General features: G+C 39.7%; 2 protein-coding genes and 2 long non-coding RNA genes across 6 annotated transcripts in view; 2 read left to right on the forward strand and 2 right to left on the reverse strand.

The window, feature by feature from the left end:
* The window catches only part of LOC145421092 (uncharacterized), a 32,219-nt gene extending 28,174 nt beyond the window's left edge, over positions 1-4,045 (forward strand). The window contains exon 3 of the long non-coding RNA XR_013902381.1: positions 3,521-4,045. This is a non-coding gene — a long non-coding RNA (uncharacterized LOC145421092). The remainder of the gene's footprint in view (positions 1-3,520) is intronic.
* The window catches only part of esyt3 (extended synaptotagmin-like protein 3), a 19,762-nt gene extending 12,048 nt beyond the window's left edge, over positions 1-7,714 (reverse strand). Inside the window, exons 1-14 of one of the 2 annotated variants that reach the window (XM_026144706.2) lie at positions 6,496-7,710; positions 5,764-5,805; positions 5,317-5,451; positions 5,128-5,204; positions 4,960-5,029; positions 4,785-4,874; positions 4,648-4,703; positions 4,417-4,537; positions 4,039-4,215; positions 2,935-3,017; positions 2,507-2,555; positions 2,280-2,369; positions 2,083-2,145; positions 1,937-1,996 (exon numbers count right to left, since the gene is read on the reverse strand). In XM_026144706.2, coding sequence (XP_026000491.1) covers positions 1,937-1,996; positions 2,083-2,145; positions 2,280-2,369; positions 2,507-2,555; positions 2,935-3,017; positions 4,039-4,215; positions 4,417-4,537; positions 4,648-4,703; positions 4,785-4,874; positions 4,960-5,029; positions 5,128-5,204; positions 5,317-5,451; positions 5,764-5,805; positions 6,496-6,843 — 1,461 coding nt within the window. In that variant the 5' untranslated portion in view covers positions 6,844-7,710. Of the gene's footprint in view, positions 1-1,936; positions 1,997-2,082; positions 2,146-2,279; positions 2,370-2,506; positions 2,556-2,934; positions 3,018-4,038; positions 4,216-4,416; positions 4,538-4,647; positions 4,704-4,784; positions 4,875-4,959; positions 5,030-5,127; positions 5,205-5,316; positions 5,452-5,763; positions 5,806-6,495 lie in introns of both variants that reach the window. The other variant, XM_080290854.1, reaches the window with a different exon arrangement.
* A 608-nt stretch (positions 7,715-8,322) lies between these two features.
* Positions 8,323-12,560, forward strand: LOC145421093 (uncharacterized). The gene is made up of 2 exons (XR_013902382.1): positions 8,323-8,578; positions 11,677-12,560. It is a non-coding gene; the product is annotated as an uncharacterized LOC145421093 (long non-coding RNA).
* Positions 12,561-13,205: 645 nt separating this feature from the next.
* The window catches only part of LOC113008463 (protein mono-ADP-ribosyltransferase PARP14-like), a 28,476-nt gene continuing 20,699 nt past the window's right edge, over positions 13,206-20,982 (reverse strand). Inside the window, exons 7-13 of one of the 2 annotated variants that reach the window (XM_080290853.1) lie at positions 20,177-20,216; positions 19,790-19,939; positions 19,330-19,506; positions 16,577-16,804; positions 16,193-16,491; positions 15,739-15,913; positions 13,206-14,223 (exon numbers count right to left, since the gene is read on the reverse strand). In XM_080290853.1, coding sequence (XP_080146979.1) covers positions 13,940-14,223; positions 15,739-15,913; positions 16,193-16,491; positions 16,577-16,804; positions 19,330-19,506; positions 19,790-19,939; positions 20,177-20,216 — 1,353 coding nt within the window. In that variant the 3' untranslated portion in view covers positions 13,206-13,939. Of the gene's footprint in view, positions 14,224-15,738; positions 15,914-16,192; positions 16,492-16,576; positions 16,805-19,329; positions 19,507-19,789; positions 19,943-20,176; positions 20,217-20,982 lie in introns of both variants that reach the window. The other variant, XM_080290852.1, reaches the window with a different exon arrangement.

Raw genomic sequence — 20,982 nt, forward strand, 5'->3', positions numbered from 1 at the left:
ATCACTGCTGCCGTATTGTAGATCAGCTTGTTAGTGTCGGTAATCGTGGTTGTAGGTATTGCCCGTAGTGCTGCATTAACATCATCTAGCAGACCTTCTGAGGGTACTTCACGTAATCTTGGTAACCGGCTACGGGGGATCCAGGTTTCAAGCTAATATATATATATATATATATATATATATATATATATATATATATATATATATATATATATATATGTTAAGAATAACGAAGTAATTGTGTAAACTGTGAAAAAAGAAAACAAAAAAATCCTGCCCCAAGTGGAGTTTAAGTATCTCAGGGTCTTGTTCCCGGGTGATGGGAGTAGGGAGCGGGAGATCGACAGGCAGATTGGTGTTGCGGCTGCAGTGATGCGGATGCTGTTGTGGTGAAGAGAGAGCTGTCTGTAAAAGCAAAGCTCACAATTTACCGGTCGATCTATGAGGTTGTGGGTAGTGACAGAAAGAACGAGATCGCGGATACAAGCAGCAGAAATGAGCTTACTATGAAGGGTGGCTGGCCTCTCCCTCAGAGATAGGGTGAGACCTTCAGCCATCTGGGAGGAGCTCAGAGTAGAGTAGCTGCTCCTCCACCTCGAAAGGAGCCACTTGAGGTGGTTTGGGCATCTAACAAGGATGCCTCCCAGAGAGGGAGGTCTGGGCTTCTCTACTTAGACTGCTGTCCCCGCGACTCGGCCCCGGATAAGTGGAAGAAGATGGATGGATGATGAAAAACAAAACAAAAAATCCACATAAGATCTAGATAATAATAGCTACAAGGTGAACATCACCTTCTGGGATTCCTCTACTGTATTTAACATGAGCAGCTTCTACTGAGACAGAAGCCACAGGAAATCTCACTAAACACAGCGTTTATCTCATGGATCACTGCATACCTGACAGGCAGGCTGCAGTATGTGACACCTGGTGGCAGTCTGCCTTCTGTCATTGAAATTCTATGTGGGTTCTACAAACGTTGGGTGTTTGTCAACAAGCAGACTGGAATCTTATGAATTCAACCCAGTATTAAATGCAAACACACCACAGAAACTGGGACGTGTGGGAAACAGAAGTGTAAGCTGAGATTCATTAGAGGCACGGGGACACACACACGCGCACACACACACAAAACAATGGCCAACCCTCCTTTTTTGCATTTCAGGATAATGAAACCTTAACTTAAGACACTCAGTGTTCTCTCACACTTTACTTTTCACACACTTTTGACTGCTTTTTCATCCTATGACCAGCAGAGGACAGTCAGAGGCAATGAAATTATGCCACCTTGCACAAAGTGGAAGCTTAAACGCTCTGAGTAAAAACGTTTTCTTAAATAATTCCCACACTTTCCTATAATTGCCCAAAATATCAGATGGATGGGATTCATATTTATTCATAAAGTCTAAGAAAAATGTGAATATTGTTACCTTAGAAACATCATTCTACAACTAGTTTAAAATTGTAGTAGTTTTGAGTTTTTCTCAGCACAGTCCTGACGAGTTGTGCGAGTGTGAGAAACTTAACCTGGAAAAGCCTCACGTGATATGAAAACTAGCTGACAATAACACACCCATACAAAATGACAGGCATGCACCAGACAAACTGGAAGAACCAGCTTTCAGACACAACCACACCTAGAACTACAAGAGAAAGCTAATCTGACCGAGACATCAAGATACGAAAGCGCTATCAACTGCACAGTGTTAAAATGAAACAGAAGCCGAGTTTTATTGGACAGTCAAAGAAAACAACCATCTGCGTATGTGAACGACAGACTTTGAGGCAAACATCTTCTCGATTTATCATTAAGAAGGAAAAAAAATTATGTGATGTGTTTGTTTGTTTTTTTGAACAAGCAAAATGAAATGTTGAAAATGCAGAAATGACGCCAATTTTATTAACTGGCATCAGTTATGCAACGACGCTCTCGTCTTACCCGTTCTTCTTTGGGGTTCTTCCCATGTTTATGACGGTCTGCAGCCTCACGGCCATCTTTCTATACAGACGTGGAAGAATATGGCTGAGCACACTTGAATCAATGCCTTACAACAACAGCAATATTTCCCATTAGAAGATACTTACTGGTAGATCAGTGGCATTGTCCAGATACACTGCAAGCATAGCACAGGCAAGGTTGTCGGTGGACTGGAAGAAAGTGTTGGAGAGGGAAAAATAATGGGATTTATGGAGCAGCTGAGCGCAGTGCACATCCCGCCGCAGCTTTTAGTTCAAAGTAAAATGTATGAACGCGAGACTGAAGAAACACTGGGCTGCTGTACCTCCTTCATCAGGCTGGTGTCAGTCTGAAGGGAAAACCACTGGAGCTTAAGATGAACTTCACCGTGCTGTATATCCTCCAGAGCAAACCACTGGGAGAATAAGAGGATGTTTCAAAAGCTTTAATGTAAATACAAAACTATAGAAAATAGTAACACATACAAGAGCATTTGATAAGACATGTTGTGTTATAGAGATTACTGAGCTTATTCAGGATAAAAGAGCGCACCTGATCCATTTGTTTTCCCTTCTTCACTTCTCCCAAATCGAGGTTATATCTAAATAGATGTAAAATAAAAACATAATGTCAACAATGCGTCAGAACTGCGTGTTTATATCACTTTCATAGCTACAAATCCACTGATGTCAATGACTCTGGGAAGGACTAATACAAGATGATTGATGCTATCCACAGATTCTGTCCAATACGATTTTCTGACCATAAAAAAAGACCTCAACAGTTTCAAACTGTTGCCTGGTTCTTAAAATGCACTGAGGCAGACGTGGCTCTGCACCAGTACAATCTGAGGCAATGTCCCCCTTTGCCCGGCTGGCAGGATGACAACAACAACCTATCAGCCTTTTACTGATATCAGCAGAGGGCTAAGAACCAAAGAAATCATAGGTAACACAAAATGGCAGAAGTATGCTAAATACCTTCCAAGAAAATCATCTTTGTCTGTGTCCTCATCATAGAGCTCTAATTCCAGCTCTTGGCCCGGCGCTTCATGGACAACAAACTGCATAAAAAAAACAAAGATATCTCAAAATGTCTTTCAAGTTTAATGAGTCTGACTTCTTAGAATATTATGGGTAAGGTTTTTAGTAGATTACTTATAGAAAATGGGATATTAGATACTAATAAATTGTAGTCTTCAAATAATGAGTTATTTGTTTTTTACAAGCAAAAACAAGCATCTCTGTCTTCAATAGCATGATGCAGACGAGATTACAGTGTAAGAAAAATGTCTGTGTTAGGATGATCGCATCAAATCTGCGCAGGCCATCTGCTCAACCATCTCCGAGTTACGTACAAATTTTACAAATTTTAACATATACAATGATTCTTGAAAGATTTTAGCTTTGCATATCAGATACTTTTCAATATATATTTTTGGGAAAATGGTCTGTTGAGCCACTGTCAGGCCTTTTTGTGTACAATCTGAGGCAATGTTTGAACATGAATATTTCAAAGACTGTTAAAGATAAAAGCCTAAAATGTTATCTTGTCTGTCCTGCGTAGGTGTGGCAGAGGAGACAGGTGCGTGCTGTGACTGACGACTGTCGCTCTCTCTATATATCTGGGGATGGTGGAGATGGTGGGGATGGTGGGGATGTGAGTGTGCAGTGGAGGAGCTGAGGAAGGAGCGGCCTCCTGATGCAAGCGTGCCTCCATATATAATAAAACATCAGCACAGCAAAGACCTTTGTGTGCGTCGGGTCCTTACCACAAACTGAAGAGAAAATACTTTTGATAAATATCTGCAGTTAAAATATGTTTTAAAATCAATTTTGAAAAAAATACTGTTGAAAATGATTTGATGTGTGAAGCAAAACTTTCACAGCTTTCATTATATAAGTTCAAAATGTTTTAGGCAGATCAGAGACGGTTGTGCAGAAATCGTTCTAAAAACTAGCTGATTCGACCTGAAATCAATTTTGTCTGAGAATTAAAAGAGGGACAAAAACAGCAGAATCAAATAGTAATCCCATTACTGAAATCAAAGTGCGTGTCACTGAAGTGTGTTTGTGTTAGCCTACCTCATACACTTCATTCCATTTTGGGTGCAAATTCTCTTTGATGGTCTTGCTTTTGAAGTGTATGTTGCCCACTCTGAGTGTGGCATAGGGGTCTGATTTGCCTTTCACTAAACCCATCATGTATGTATCCTTAGCCACCAGATCTCTTGCCTCCAGCAAGTGGACCCTCACCACCCCCTAGGAAGAAAAAGCACATGATTCATATTAATGATAGAATCTTTGTATAATTAACAAGTAAAAATAGGTTAAAAGAGCAAAAAGTATACATATACAATGTATGTTGTCTTAAAATTCACTGTGCTTACTCAAAAAAATCCAAGTAGCTGCTGGTTATAAGGTGAAGCTAAATGTGTGAATTGGAAATGTGATGGTACTTACACGAGGAAGTGGAAACCTCATTTGGTCCATTTTGACCTGGTCTATGAGGGGAATACACATGCGGTTGGGCAACACCATGAGAGAAGCGATGATGTCTACGATAGTCTCCTCTGACAGTGAACTGTAAGGCAAAAGATGGAGTGAGACAAATAAATATCAAAAAGTCTGGATGACCCTAAAGAGACAACAAGAGAATGATTCAATTTAAAAGCACCGCTGGGATTTTCTTACCCAAAAGCAGGGCTGTCCAGAACATTTGTCATGCCAGTCCAGTTTATTTCCAGTGTCTGAAAAAAAATCAATTGGAGATCAATTGGAGATTTAAGCAATGTTAATCACATAACGGATTAAAATCTATGGCCACTTACAGGGCGGCGAATGAAGAAAAAAGTGACTCCTCCCACCAGAGGTGCTTGACCAATAAGAGGCTCTAAAACAACTCTCATCATCCCATGGAGCTGGAAGATTTAAAGAAAGTTTTAGAAGAACAGTACGAACATGACGCAGATAGAAAGAGAGAAGACAGAAAAATGAGATGCTCACTTTAAGTCCTTTCACACCAGCTGTGATTGCTGAGTTCACCTGAGCATCGATGTCCACATCACCAGAATAACTGCAGAGTGAACTGAGCTGGTCAGACATAAATGATAGCAAGAGAAAACAACATGCAGACTACTTGGAATTTACATTTTAAAAATGTATTTGACCGACCTTAAGTTCATGTCCAGAATCACTTCCCTATGTTCCACTTCATGTGTGTAGGCTCTTATTCCAGTGATCTTGAGAGGCTGAAAATAAAGAAGCATTTAAAGAAACTCACTCAGTCACAAAACTCATTGCATATTAAAGTGGACTTGAAGCAGTACAAAAAGGAATGGTGCATAAATCACAGCAACTCACTACGTGTCCAAAATGGATCTTGGTAAAAGTAAATGCTTTGAGTGCAGTACTGCAGGTCCTGACAGACTTCTGGATGTTTTCTCTTAATAACTTCTCCATGTAGATCCCAAAGAAGGGCCACGCCTGCTCCAACACCTGAACACATAACAAAAAACACCATGTGGAAACACCTTGATCAAACAGTAAATGGAATCGTACTTACAGTGTACTTTTAAATTAGGTGAACTCGAAAAGGCATATAGTATTAAACTTTTGTTTATCATTTCAAAGTCACAGCCAATTAATACGATTTCTTTTAACAGTAATTAAATGAAAGATCGTCACTCATTCAGTCTGCTTTCAGCTAATTTATCAATGAACCCCCCCAGAGTGTTGATGGGACACATACTTGGTGTCATACCTCATAAAGCTCAGATGAGGTGGAGTAAGTGAACTTCAGTACTATACCTTGTTAAGCCACTGAGCCTTCTCCACATCAGTGAAATTCACCTTTAGGAAAAAATAGATTAAAGTTAGAAGTGGTTTTGTAAACATAATCTCCGTTGAAACTGTCTGCACAACATGCTGACATGAAGAGTGCAGAAGATGAATTACTTATTAATTATACAATACAATTATAGAATTAGTCATGCAAATATAATTCATTTAAAATGAACTCATCCAACTGCTTTAAAAGGAGAATTCGGGTGTGCTGTATTTAAAATATGTCTTGCATGAACTGAGACTTTGATTTAATTGTCATCAGGGGCTCTGTCATCAGCAAGTTTCATGGTCATGGACACACGAACAGATAAGCCTGTCAGACACGAACTACAGCCATCAGTAAAATCTGACCTGGTTTCACAGCCACTGTGCGTGCTGAACTCCTGTAACATTAGAAGAAACCTATTTCATTGTCTGTCCTAACCCTTGTTGCGTGCCATGAGTCACTCTTTTGGGTGAGTGTGGTGCAATAAAAAATGGACCAGCCTGAGTGTGTCTTGTTATGCAAAACAGTGCAAGAGAGAACGATACTATTTCCTACAGTTTTAAACAAATAAATGACATGGTAGCTTTTTCTACCATGACTGGAGAGCTGCTGACCTGAAAGGCTTTGCTGCCAGGCTGCTGAAGTGCTCTAAAGCAAAACAGACGCAGAGCGACAGTTTCTTACTGTACACATATTTACACATAACCTACCCAAGATGCCATTTGTAGGGAACCTTTCAGCTCGGTGTTGATCGTGTGCTTTTCATTGTCCACAAAGTCAATAGCCGATCCGATCCGGGCGTCCTTCCACTGGCGATTTTTCTTCCACCAAGTAAGCACAAACATGCACAGCAGCACCCAGCTAATGCTGAGGCCCAGGTAACCCGTCAGGTATACGGGGTAGAAGATGAACACGGCTCTCCCGCAGTAAATCAGAAACTCCATTAACATGCGATTGACAGCCGAGGAGCTCAGTTTCTCAGTGCTCATCGACGGGCTCTCCCCGAGCCCCGCTCCCTGCACCGGGCCGGTGGTACTCCCCGGTCCGGGAGATGCCATTGGGTCGTTGTACGGCTGACGACTCGGGTCGGGAAGTCCAGAAAACCTGTGTAGGCGCAGCGCCCGAACAAGCTGCTGTTTTGCGTATTTCGTTTTACAGAGCAGCTAAACCAGTCCGCCGCACTCTCCCTGCAACCATGACAGTCCTACAAACTTCCGCGTTCGAAACTTCCCATGGCAGGTAGACACACCTGCGCCCATGGGTGGGGAATACAGTCAGCTTAATTAAAAAAAATAAAAATAAAACTCCACCCAAACAATAACTGTGGAGCCATATATTCTATTTTTGACTTTACTTGATGGCCACAGCCATTTTCATCCTTTTAGCAAAACCCACTTCCATCTGTTCTGCCAAATTTGACCTCTGTTCCTTTCACCTACATCTCCACTGAAGGCTGTTCCAATCATCACTTTCTCCCCCTGAAGACACACTGACAACACTTAGCATCAACCCTTTGATTTCCAGCCTGAAACCCATGATTCTGTCTGACAATTAAAAAAACTAAAACTCCACCCTAACAATAAACAAGAAAAAAAACATAAGCGTGGCTTTTGCGCACGCGCGCACACATAAAGAAAAATCATTTTCAAATGGCGTGCACTCTTTCAGTCTTTGGCGAACAGCGCAGCAGAAATCCAGATATAATAGTGCGGTGACTCACTGTGTGCTGCAGATAGCGCCAGAGTGCAGGCGACACCAGAGACTCTGATTTAAGTTGGCCTTGGAGGAATGTCGCCACCTTCTGGAGGGAGCAGAGCACCCGTTCGTTATTTCACTGATCATAAGAACCTCATTTACCTCAGAACAGCGAAACTGCTTAACACCTGCTAAACCGATGGTCTCTGTTTTTCGACCGTTTCAACTTCTCCCTCTCTTTCCACCCAGGTCATAAAAACGCTAAAGCTGATGCTCTTTCCCGGAAATTTGCTCCAGACACAGACCAGACCGTACATGCTTCAGTGCTGCCCGCGGCTTGTCAAGTGGCGTTTCTGTCGTGGGGAATTGAAGAGACCATCCGACAGGCCCTCCAGGATGAACCTGACCCAGGAACAGGGCCTGCTGGATGTCAGTACGTTCCTTCGGCTGCTCGTGCTACAGTGATCAGGTGGTGATCTCCTGTCACCCTGGAACTGCCCGTACCACTGCCGTGATCAAGCGCCACTTTTGGTGGGAGTCCCTGGAGCGTGATGTTCAAGAGTATGTGGCTGCCTGCGGACCCTGCGCCCGGAGTAAGACCCGCACCCAGCGACCATCTGGACTGCGGCAACCACTGTTCATACCCTCTTGGCCCTGGTCTCACATTGCACTGGATTTTGTCACCAGACTTCCAAACTCCTCAGGTAAAACGGTGGTGCTTTCTAACATCAACAGATTCTCTAAAGCTGCCCACTTCATTGCCCTGAAGAAACTCCCCACTGCCGCGGAAAACTGCCAAGTTGATGGTCGACTACGTCTTCAAGCTCCTTCTTATGTAAGAAATATAAAATGTAATTAGGTATATGTATTGTATAACAAAAAAATGTAATTTAAAGTGGATAAACAAAAACTCATTTCATAACGTTTATAAGATTTTAACTGCTTACCAGTACAAGTAGGTTAGTGCTGTGTGCTCTTATTACTTTCAATTTTTCCCCTATAAATGATGTTGGCTTAGATTGGGCAGGACTCTTGAGCAGTGCTGTTCGAGGAGGGGGAAACAAACTTCGCTACAGAACTGGGAGGCCGTTTGGAGAGGTCAGCATCCTGTTTTCATCCTGTCGCTTTCTCCTTCACCTCAATGCTTTCTTCTGAAAGAAGGCGACTGAGTCATAGTCAAGTTTAGGCAATTTTTAAGTAATTTAATGGCACATTTCAGTGGTGTAGATTTTAAATATCTACACCACTGAAATGTGGTGTAGATATTTCAGTGGTGCAAACTTTTCCTTTTCAGGCAGGAAAAGTTTGCACTTTTCCTGCCTGAAATGTCAGCCAGGAAAAGTGCAAACTGTTTTGATAACACAGGGTCATTGTTCCTGTTATGTAAAAAGTGTTGCTCAATTTGTATATTGATAAAAGTGATAATTCCCTTTAGCATTTATTATATCCTTTATAATCTCTATTCCTGTTCTTCTTCCTGGTTTCATAATATTTAGTTATTATCTTTTTTGATCCCTGTGTTTTCTCAGTCAGATCTGTGTTCTGTCTCCATGTGTATCTTGTATCTTCTTTCACTGTGTCAAGTCTGCACAGGGCTCGCAAAATCGCTAGCCCGACGTCCCGGGGCTAGCGATTTTTCCAGTCGGGCTACCAAAATCTTTCTCTGCCCTGCCCGTCGGGCTATCGTAGAAAGGAAATATATGTCAATGCTTTTGCATTCTTTCGGAAATTTGCGCTTGTTTTTTGCTTTCACTTTGCAATCGCGTGAACTGTGTATAGAGAGCGACAGTACTGATTGGTGAGTGATGATAATTTGCGCACCAATTCCTCTGACATCGTCTTATTAATCGTTAGCTTACTATGCAAACATGACAAGTGAAATCTCCCGCAGCTTAAACATGTGAGAGGTTGATCGCGCAGAGAATCGCTGAGCTTATGTGAGTGCGTGTGTAAAAGCAGCAGGATATATATTTCAGTTCTGCTGAGCCAAATAAGACAGGTCAGGGTGAAGAAGTGACAGCCAAAGAAAAGCTTACCACAAAACGGAAAAGTTATGACAAATCAGACTATAAGGCAAAAAGAAAGTGCAGCTTCATGGTTTCATGGACAAAAGAATTTCTGTGGCTGCAATATGACGAGCTAAATAACCAGGGCTGCACATAAGTGGTCCGCAGGTGCGCATTCGCTGTCAAAATAAAAAACGTGCACAAGATAAGAAGTTGCAACGCTTGTTTGCTTACATAAGATTTTCTGGAGGAGGACAGACATTTGTTTAGAACTCTTAAAGATGTCGAAGAAGCTCCTTTAAGCAATTACTTTGGTGTTCCTCTACCTCCAAAGAAATGTCAGGAGTCAGAACCACAAAAGAAGCGTGTATTCTCGGAAAACTGATTGCAGGAGGTGAGCTGGCTTCAAACAAATGATGAACACACAGAGATGTGATGCAGAATGTGCCGTGAAAATCCCACTCTAGCGGACAAAAACAGTGCCTTTTATATGGACGCAAACGTCCATATAAACTTCTTATCTGGTGCGCGTCTTTTATTTTGACAGGGAATGCGCACATGCGGACCACTTATGTGCACCCGTGCAAATAACATAGGCCTAATGTTCTGCCGGGTGTGTTGTTGGTTTTCCCTCGATTTCTGAGTCGACAAGCGCCTTTGTTACTGGGACCAGTCATTTTAAGAAAGGCCCCCATTAGAGCCCATGAGAAATGCAAGAAATGCATTATTGCTCAGTCTGCAATATCTTTCCCAGAACAAACACCAATTGCAAATAACATACTAAAAATAAACCTGAAAAATCTGTTTAGAACAGCGTACTGTGTTGCAAAGAGTGAACTACCTCTGGCAAAATTTAGCAGTCTTTGCAAACTTCAAAAAGCAAATGGCCTCGATCTTGGTTCCACTTGCCTCTTACCCGTGACTTCAGTGGAAATTTCATATTCAGGATCTGACACAGACTGATTCATGTTCTACAGTTCTTACAAGTTCATAGAAATTTCTGTTCAATTAGTACCAAATATTTGAGTTGATGATTGTAATTTTTATACAATGTTGTAATTTGTGTTTCAATAATTTTTTGATTAATGTTTTGTTTCCTTTACAATATTATACTTTAATGTATAATATTGTAATGGAAACAAAACAGGAAACAAAACATCAATCAAAAAATTGCTCTCTTTTTTATTTGGGCTACTTAAATTTATTTTGGGCTACCAAAAACTGAAGCGTCCCTGCCCGAAGGGCTACCAGGGATTTTGAAATTTTGCGAGCCCTGCTGCATGTCTTAGTCAGCATTGCAGTCTCAGTTTCAACATCCTCTTGTCTGTGCATTGTGTTGAGTTTACTTCCCATATCTCATTGTTCATGATTTGCTCCCACAGTGTTTCACTTGTGTCTCCACTTCCACAATTCACCGCCCTGTGTCTACATTGTCTCAGTCTGTCCTTTGTCAGAGCGTACTGTTCAGTTCCCTGGTGTTATTCTGGTCCGTGGTGTTCTCCCCTAGTGTAGCAACTTTCTAATGAGTTTGATAGTTTTCATTTGTTTTTCAGTTTAATTTGTATGTGTTTATCTCTTATGTGGTTATTATATCAGGTCAATAAAGGCCTTGCCCTTAGTTAACCTTTCACCTGCCTCTGGTCTGCATCTTGGGACCTCACATTGTATCGTGACAGCCTTTTATTGGGTTGTAAATTCTGTTTAACTGTTACATTTACCTTTTGCTAATGTCACAAAGTTTGAGTGAAGATGATGAGAAGGAGCGAGACGGGCAACAGTGGATAGTCAAAATCAACGAATAATAAAATCAACAATAATTTATTAACTATTTTTTCTCCATGTAAAATTTACAGATGTAACATTTTTTTTAACATGTGTCAAGCTTTTTTTGTACTGAGAGTCAAACACACTGAAGCCCACTGAACAGTCTATATAAATTTTGAAGCTAGTTGTTTCTGGAGCTGGTAAATCATGAGTGAAAAAAATCTTTATCTCTGTCTCCCTCTACTGTTGTGATGGTATAACAATGGTATAAATATTTAATATAAATATTTAGAGTACAAAAACACAGGTCTTTCCAAATGAGCTGCTCATTGATTTCATTTTTGACATTACAGTGTTTTTAATCATATAACTGTAAACAACCTCAGTCAAAAACACAAAAGTAAACTCTTTTCTTGTAACTGTCAGGGGTCATCTATGACCACCCTGGAGTGCTATTACTAGTGTGGCCTCTTTGTTCCTGGGGTTGCTGACCTCCGCCGACACACTCACCTGCAGCTGTTGATGAGACCCTATGGGATTTAAGGCCTGGTTGGAGTTCTGTCCCTTGCTGGAGCATTGACCCACCTGTACAACCCTAGACCAGCGCCTGTGTTTTCTGGACCCGACCCGAATTAGTGTGAGTCAGTGTGCTTACGGTATTGGAGTGAGCAGATAGAAGCGAAAAAGAGTCCCCTCCTTGGAACCTCGGACTCCTTTTTCCCATTACTGTATATATGTACATTATTTCACTGATGTGTAAATAAACCCCTGTTTAACTGCAATGTTTGAGTCCTGCTTGTGAGTCCAGCCTCAGCATTCTTGACAGTATTCACTTGCCTTTATAAAGTCATAATTAAAAAAAAACAACAAAAAAAAAAACCAACCTTAAACGCAACAATAAAATAAACTCAGGTACGGTAATGTTCAGGTCGACAGGAGTGAGCGAATGTGGATGGAGAGGTTGCACTTCAGGATGGATGCCAGAAGAAGACAGATCATTTGTTATCAGTAGCGTTTTTTAGATACGGGGGACATGGGTAGTTGCCCAGGGTGGCACTGTCGTGCCGGGGGCAATATTATGGCATCTGCAAAAAAAAAAAAGTTGCTCGCACCCATGCTGCCCCGACATTATGCCAGCGTATTTCTGGGATTGCATGTGCACCAGTCGGTTTTCTATTGCCCATTTGCGGGTAGTAAAGGCGCCTGGTGCTTGCCAAACACAGCGAGGAGAGGGGTGGGGCGGGGTAGATGCCACTGGAGTAGCATCTATTAACCAGCTCGCAAAATAAAACAAAATAAAAACCAATAAACTGTCAACGTTAATCATCACAAAAAAGGCGATTAAAATTTTTAATGCAATTTATCCATCTGGAGTGCAGAATGACTCAAAATCCCTGAAATGTCTCTGTCAACACATTTCGGGCAGTTTGTCCAAAGATTGTCCATTCTGCGCTCCAGATGGGTTGATTGCTTTAAAAATTTCAATCGCAATAATCGTGATTAACAAAACTACTGATGGTATTACTGATGGAAGATGGACAAGAAAAGGTCAAAGCCATCAGGTCCTCAGTTTAGAAAAAAAGAGAAAAGAAGAGGAGAAATGGGCAAAAGATACAGATAAGCAGATGTGTCTTTGGATAATGGGAGGTATTATGTATCCTGAAACAAGATAACATTCATTAGTAGAATGGAAAGTCTGTCCTAAAAGACAAGAATAAAAAAATGTCAGTGGCCTTTAAAACAAGTATGTTTTGGAGATTGTCTCATTGCTGCCTCTCTAGTGAACCTGTTGCTAATTTCATTAACACTAAAGCATCTCAAACTGATTAACAACCTCCTCTGATACATAACTGACCAGATCATTATCCCAGAAGTTTTACTGACTTGGTGCTATACTTAAAACGTGTTCCTTTAATTTTTTGAGCAGTGTATGATCAATTTAAAGCCACTGAAAGTTGGAGTTGAAGACAGGAATTTATTATTCTTGATGAAAATAAAATCAAAATTGATTAGTTATCCACAGAAACACACAGACACACTCAAACACATATTAACATGACAAAGTATTGAAAGAAATCTGGAAACATCTTAGTTCGAACTCCCTCTGCCTTAGTATCCTGAGTTAATTATACTCTTCCACTTGCAGTAACTTATCCCTGACCTAAAGTGCGCACTCCACCCTTTTCTAGCTGAGGACCATGGCCTCAGATTTGGAGGTGCTTATTCTCATTCCTGCTGCTTCACATCTGGCTGTCAATTGTGTGAGCTGGACGCCACCACCTGATGAAGCCAACAGAACCACATCATCCTAAAAAGCAGGGATTAAATTCTAAGACCACCTAAGTGGAAGCCTTCCTCGAACTGGCTATACTTAGAAATTCTGTTCATCAAAATTATAGGCAGAATTTCAGCTCTGGAGGTTGTTCCTCCCAATCACACCCCTGAACTGAACACAAGAGCATCTTTTTACCAGTGTGTAATTGGAAGGTATTTATATTTGTTCAAAGAAAATTAATAAAATCAGTGAACAGATGCTGTTCAGAAAAAATGTATATCACCGATGATCAAATTTGTTCCTTTGATGGTCATATAAACAGGCATCTATCCTCACATGATTTTCAAGAACACTGCTGGTAAAATCAGGCTGCAGACTGTTCTAAAAAACATTTTCCTGAAGTTTTTATCTACTTCACTTAAATGTAATCAAATATTCAGGATAAGCATGGTCATCATGGAAGACAACAAACATGGTGGGATTGGTCAGGTTGTCCACAACACTGTCGTACAGGTCAGTGGAGGCAGTGCCTTTTGCTGGTGGTTCAATCATGCCTTGTTGTCCAAGAGTGAAGTCACCAGTCAGAACTCGGCAGACGTACATAAACTTTTCCCCGTTCTGATTTGGCTTGGAGTAGGTGTCATTGGCAGAATAACTAGCATTGACAGCAAAGTATGTGCCATCACCATAAAATGCAGCTGAAAATAAAGAACAGCAGAAAGTCAATGAAACAAATTCTGTAACACTTTCTGTTATTCATAGTAGTCACAGCACTCTGAAATCAAATACTAAAACCCCAATTCCAAAAATACTGGGACAATAAAAAAAGGAAAATAAAACAAAATAGAGTGATTTGCAAATCTCATAAACTCATATTCTATTCACAATACAACATGATTTAGAAAATGTACAAATCGTTTAAATTGAGAATAGCAATGAAAGTAACAACTGAAATCCCATTGACATTCACTACTCTCTCCCCACTCACGGCAGTCTACCACTTCATCCAACTAACTCCAGAATCCCTCTCTCTCTTCTGACATTTGAGTCATAGATACTGACATTTAATGTTACCTCTCTGATTTGAGCTTCAAACATATGATCCTGTCTGACACACTCTTCTACCTTATTCTACCTTAATGATATTCACATACTCTTAATTCAAGATTGCACCTAATCTGTTTTGCTTCTTGTCTATACCATGGTAGAACAGGTGGAATCCATCTCCAGAGGTCATGGTCTTGCTTCCCTTCCACCTCAAACAGTATCAAACAGTTCGCTCCCTTATACTGCTGCTTAACACAAATTGCACCTCTCTTCTTTCTTGTCTTTGACTGGGTTGTTGTTAACCCAGTCTTCAACTGATGTGATACGAAAATCACAATCTTTAATTGCATGTTTGATTTGACCAAGATTTTACACAGGATGTCCTCTCTTACACAAACCTCGCCATTTATCCATGCTTGGGTCTGTCATGAGGAGTACACTGGCTTGTGTATGAATGTGAGAGTGAATGAATAGTGGCATTGTAAAGCGCTTTGGGTGCCTTGAAAAGCGCTATATAAATCCAATCCATTATTATTATTATTATTATTATTGTGCCCCACTGTGGCTGAGTCTTGAATGAGGATTATATGTTGCTCTGAAAACTGTATATATCTTTCCGCAATAGTGGTACCTTTCTTAATATGGAAGCTGTTGATTCCATACACTAATGCCCCCACTGCCACCAACGATGTAGGGTTTTGATTTAGCAGTCCCAATATTCAGAATTGATTTTCAGCCTTGTGCTTTTGCACACAGATTTCTCCAGATTCTCTAAATCTTTTGATGATATTATGTACTGTAAATAATGACGTATTCAAAGTATTCTCAAACTTTTATTGATTAATATTTTTCTGAAAGTGTTCAACAGTTTGCTGACTGTTGAACCCATGCCCGTTTTTACTTCTGGGAAACATTGCCTATCTAAGATATTATGTTTTATACCTTTTCATGTTACTGACCCTTTTGCCAGTTGTACTAATTAGTTGAGTAAACCATTGCCTCCCTTTCTACATTCTATATCTGGACAAAAGCTTATTTTTAAAATGTGTCTTTTCTGGCCAACTGTGCATCTCTCAGTGTTACGACCAAATTTAACATAGCCAAGGCTATGACATCAACTCACTAAAAACAAACAAACAAAAAAAGGGTCCTCTATAATATCTCACCATTCTTTCCTGAATGGCTCCTGTTGAAGCCACGGTCATTGATAATTGGCACAGTTGTGTTGCAGGTGCCGTGGAAAAGGCGTCTCTCGTTATTCTGATGACCATTTCTCAACTCCAAGTCACGCTTCTTGATCTGTAGACGCTTCCACAGTCCAGGGTTCTGGATCCGCTCAATCTGAGAAGAAGAAAAGTGCCTTTTGTGTAGTCTGATATAGTTAACATAATGATGCACGAAAATAGATTTCAAATACAATTAATACATTTTGAGTAAATTACAGTATCAAGTATTCTTTTGTGGACAATTTATTATCCAAAAACTTTTCTATGGAAGTCATTTAAAAAAAAAAAAGATTTAAATCATGAATATAGCTGGAAATAATTAGTCATTATCAACTATTGATGATCCATTCACTATTTCCATTCAGAAATTAAAAGACAATATTTATAATGTTACCTTTTTAACAGTTCGTTTGCATGACGCCTGGAACAGCCTCAGGATTTCATCATATTCCGATGTCTTGGTGTTTACCACAAAAGCCTGACATGTGGTTTTGACTGGCATGTGCTGCCAGTGTTCAGGAATGTCCTTATTTTTGATGGTCTGGGGGTTTTGGCTCAATAGTTTCTTGGCTAAATCTACATCAGCCGGAGTGTCGCCACAAATGTGGAAGCAAGTGGCATCAACTTTCTGACCTTCATTAATTAAATCTTTCTCTTTCTTTGGGTTTTCAGTATTTTCACCAGTAAGCATTGCTGAAGGAAATTCAAAAACATTAGACGTTCAGCACTGATTGGAGACAGCAGAACAGTACTGGATTTTTCTTCTACATATTTTTACCTTTGAATTTGGAGGCAATGCCTGCCAAGGTCCCCTTTCGTTTATCCTTAGGCTTGCGATCAGTAGCTGCTCTCTGTTCCAGGCTGCTGTGGAAGTCTTTTAGCATAGCTTTCTGGAAAATAACTATGCGGATTGTGGTCAGGGGACTGGAGGTATTTTGCCTCAACGCATCAATCACTGCATCCAACATGGCATCTGCCACCAGTCTTCCTTGTGCATTACCTTGACCTAAAAAAACCCATAATACTATAATACTATAATAATTTGAAGAATTGATTTGTTAATGGTACATGCTAAATATGTGTAGTCTCAAGGTTTGTCAGTAAGATTTCCAGGGCATCAAAGACTTTCTCTAAGTTGATGCAAGTTACACAGACAGAACTTTAGTAGTTACGTTGTCTGATAATCAGGTGTATTCGCTAGCAAGTTTCATTTCTAAGGATAGACATAAGACTGCGAAAACTACAGAAGTTTTTACAGTAGAAGTTGTTACAGAGTTTATATTAGCTAATCAGTTATCTTACTGAAACATAAATTTCATGTACACTGTTTTTGTTTGTTTTGTTTTTTAATGGAAGTTTCCATAAATGGTAACATTCAATTCATAAATTACAAAATTTAATGTGTGGTTAATAACAATGAAAAAAAAATGAAACACAGAAAAAATGATGGGTTTTGCTTTATTTCCATAGTTTTTTTTTTTTTATTGTGTACCATAACGGATCCCACTGTTAACTGCATGATCCAGATTCAAAAGTTCATCTCTGTCAAAAAATCTTTAGTCATTGTTACAGAAGCGTACCATCTTAGAACCTGCCTTTGGATATTTTACTTATTTTGCCAATGCACACCCTCATGCCCTCTACCTTAAAAGATACAAACAATTTGGTTTGGACTGCAATTTTTGTGAATCCAAGCAGACTGCAAAAAAACTTTATCTGGCCAGGGAAATTTAGACTTTTTTTGTTTCACCGTAAAGCTTAAGAGATGTGTAGCCCTCATTTAGCAAAACAGAGCTTAGATTACGGTATTTTAAAGGCTACAGTATTGTGTGCCTATTAGTGTTTGAGGCATACTGAAGAAGAACAAATATCAAGCAGACTTATATGGAATTTCTGCATAAAAAGGGCTGAAGATCACAGAAATTCACCCACCATGGCTGCAGCACATAGATCATTATCACAGAAGATTATAAATGAAAAGAATACAGAATTTTTAAAAAAGAAATTTTTGCTAACCAAACAATTGCAATGGAATAAAGTAATGTTTAAAATGAGTTGGAAAATTTAACTATTTTAATGAAATAAATGTAATGTTTACCTTAATTTAGAAAGAAGTAGCTTTTACCCATCTTGGATAATGGTGCATTGAAAAATCCCAACAGGAAATGACTCAGGGAGCAAGCTGTGTGTGTCATGTGAGTGAGGTAGAAAGAAGATGACATGGCTGTTTATACTGAGTATATAAAAATCCTGCGCAAAAAGATCTAGCTGTTATTTCCTGCCTGAACCATCTCAACTGTTTCTTTTCAATGTGGAGGAGAACAAACCCTACTCTAAGCCCGACCCAGGTGGCTGAACTCCTCACCCTATCTCTAAGAGAGATAACAGTCACCATTCAGAGAAAGCTCATTTCTGCCACTTTCATCCGTGATCTTGTTCTTTTGGTCACAACCCTGAGCTTGTGACCATAGGTGACAGTAGGGATGTAGATAGACTGGTAAACACATTACCACCTCTTTTCATCACTACAGCTACAGCCCCAATACATTTGTTGATCTCCCACAGAAATAGAACCACATCATCTACAAAAAGCAGAGACAAGATTCTGAGACCACCCAAATGAAAGCCATCTGCTACTTGGTTACACCTAGAAATTTTGTCCATTAAAATCATTAACAGAATCAACGACAAAGGGCAGCCACATGGTGTAGACCAACATCCACCAGAAGCAAGTATGACGTAAACTCTTACAACGGTTGTATAGGGACCAAATGGCTCATAGTCAGACACCCCATACTTCAGAAGCACCTCCCACAGAATACTCAGAGGGACATGGTCAAAGTCTATTAAACCACATGTACACTGGTTGGATGAAGTCCCATGTACCCTCAAATTTCCTCAAGAGGGTAAAGAAATCATCCAATGTTCTGCAAACGGGACGAAAACCACATTCTATTCTATTCTAATCCAGAGGTACCGCTCCAGATTTCTATTCAACATTGTAGAGGCATGTTGACTAGTGGTGCAACGGATCAAAAATCTCACGGTTCGGATCACAGTTTTAAAGTCACGGATCAGATCAATTTTCGGATCAGCAAAAATAGAAAAAAAAAGACAAAAATTCTACTCGCCGTTTACTTATTTAAGTATTTTTTTGCCTATTAAAAAATATTCAACTGAAAACTCATTCCACGCACTTATATAAAAACAGATTAAGGTGCAATATGGAAATTATGGACCATGCTGGGCAGCCTCTGCATCCTCTTAGACTGTGTGCAAATTTGACATAAAGTTAACTAGTGCAAATTCATGTCCAGTTTTAGAATCACGCATTAATTTTTATAGAGCAATTGTTTTAATTGCTATTGTGCAGAGAATTGATTGGTCAGTAGGAGGTGATTTCATGTCTATTGATCCACAATCCAAAACATAACCTGTTTCATAATACACGTTTCTGGTTTGGGCTTGACGTAACTATGGTATGTAGATTTCCCATATCATGAACTTCTAAAATACATGAACAAATCTCACCTGTGCCAATTGCAGGAAATGATACAGAGGTGTAGGAGCTTTTCACACACATCTGAAGTGCATCTTTCACAACCTTGTTGATTTTTACTGGGTCAGAATCTCCAACCACGTGAAGGATCTTCTTACACTTTAGGTTACCTGGCTGAGTCATTATCATGCCTGGATTGGACTTGGCACCTAAATGTGGAGAAAGTGGATCATATATATATATATATATATATATATATATATATATATATATATATATATATATATATATATATATATATATATATATATATATATATATATATATAATAATGATGCTTAAATTAGGTGGATTCATCTTTTCTGTAATTTCATACTTAATTTAAAAAGATGCTTAATTCTGCTATGTCCACTGTGCAATAGTGAGGAGAGAATACGTATAGCTATAATTATTTTTCAAAACTGTAATATTCCACTTTTTTCTATGATTTACCTGACTTAAAGGAAAAGCTTTCATTGGAAGAGTTGACAATGATATCTGTTGTCTCCCTGGTTATGTCTCCTGTGACTACCTGTATAGTCACATTTCCCATTTTAGTCTCATGCATATCTGAGGTTGAGGTGAGCTTAGAGAATGGGCCTCCTGCTGTGAACAATTGAATAAACATGAACAACTAAAGCCAACAAATTAAATTAATGGATAAATAAATAAATGCACTTTTCACTTCGAAACACTTCGATTTAATGTTGGTAAAACTATTAGTTAGCTGAGAAGCAAAAAGACTATTCATTATAAGGTTTTTGAAAATATGCAATTTGTGATAAAAAATTAAAAACAAACAATGTTATGTGCCTTCAGTTTTTGTAGAACTTGAATCACCTGAGGCATTGGGAAACTTCTTAAATTCATCAGTGAAAGCCTGCAAAAACAAAACAATCTACTTCAACTGAAAAAAAATCACTAATATTTAAACCAAAACAGAAGTTAAACAATGCAATATACCAAGCAGCAACCCGTAGAGTTTAAAAAGAAAGTTCACAAAGAAGAGCCATTCAATTTCCTAAAAGGCCACTTAAGGCCAGCAGTTGAGTTCATTTCCGTGTCGTGAGTCTCTCTCCAAAGACTCTACATCAAAATGCAATTTTGCAATAGATCCAAGCACGTTAATAGCCGGGTTAAAAAATTATCTTAATTGCTATTTATTCAAGGGTTGGGAGTCTTTGATTGGGAATCTACAGCTGGACAAACAAGGGTGCCAAGGGATATTATTGGGTCAGAATTAGCAGAGGTTAAGGAAATGTTAAAACGGCAGCAGGCCCAGATTGATCAGTTTACACATGAGTTGAGAGTTGTCCATACATCAGGTAAGTCTAGGTTCACGCAGAGAGGAAGGCAGGTTATTTGCAGACGGTGTCAGAAACCTGGCCATTTTGCTAAAGACTGTGATGATGAGAGGGTAGTAGCCTTTGAATCTATAGCCCCTAGCAGGAGCTCATCTGGGCAGGGCACGTTTTCCATGCAGGCGGAAAACTAGCACCCTCTGTTATGCTGAGCCACATATCAGATGGGGACATAACTGGCTCCAACAGTTGTAATGCTCAAATGTCAGGTCCCCCACCCAAGTTGGTAGGCTCCTGTCCAAAGGTTATCATTAATATGGGAGGGGTAGATGTCTCCTGTTTATT

This window comes from Astatotilapia calliptera, chromosome 16 (genome assembly GCF_964374335.1).
Source record: "Astatotilapia calliptera chromosome 16, fAstCal68.1, whole genome shotgun sequence".
Classification (NCBI taxonomy): domain Eukaryota; kingdom Metazoa; phylum Chordata; class Actinopteri; order Cichliformes; family Cichlidae; genus Astatotilapia; species Astatotilapia calliptera.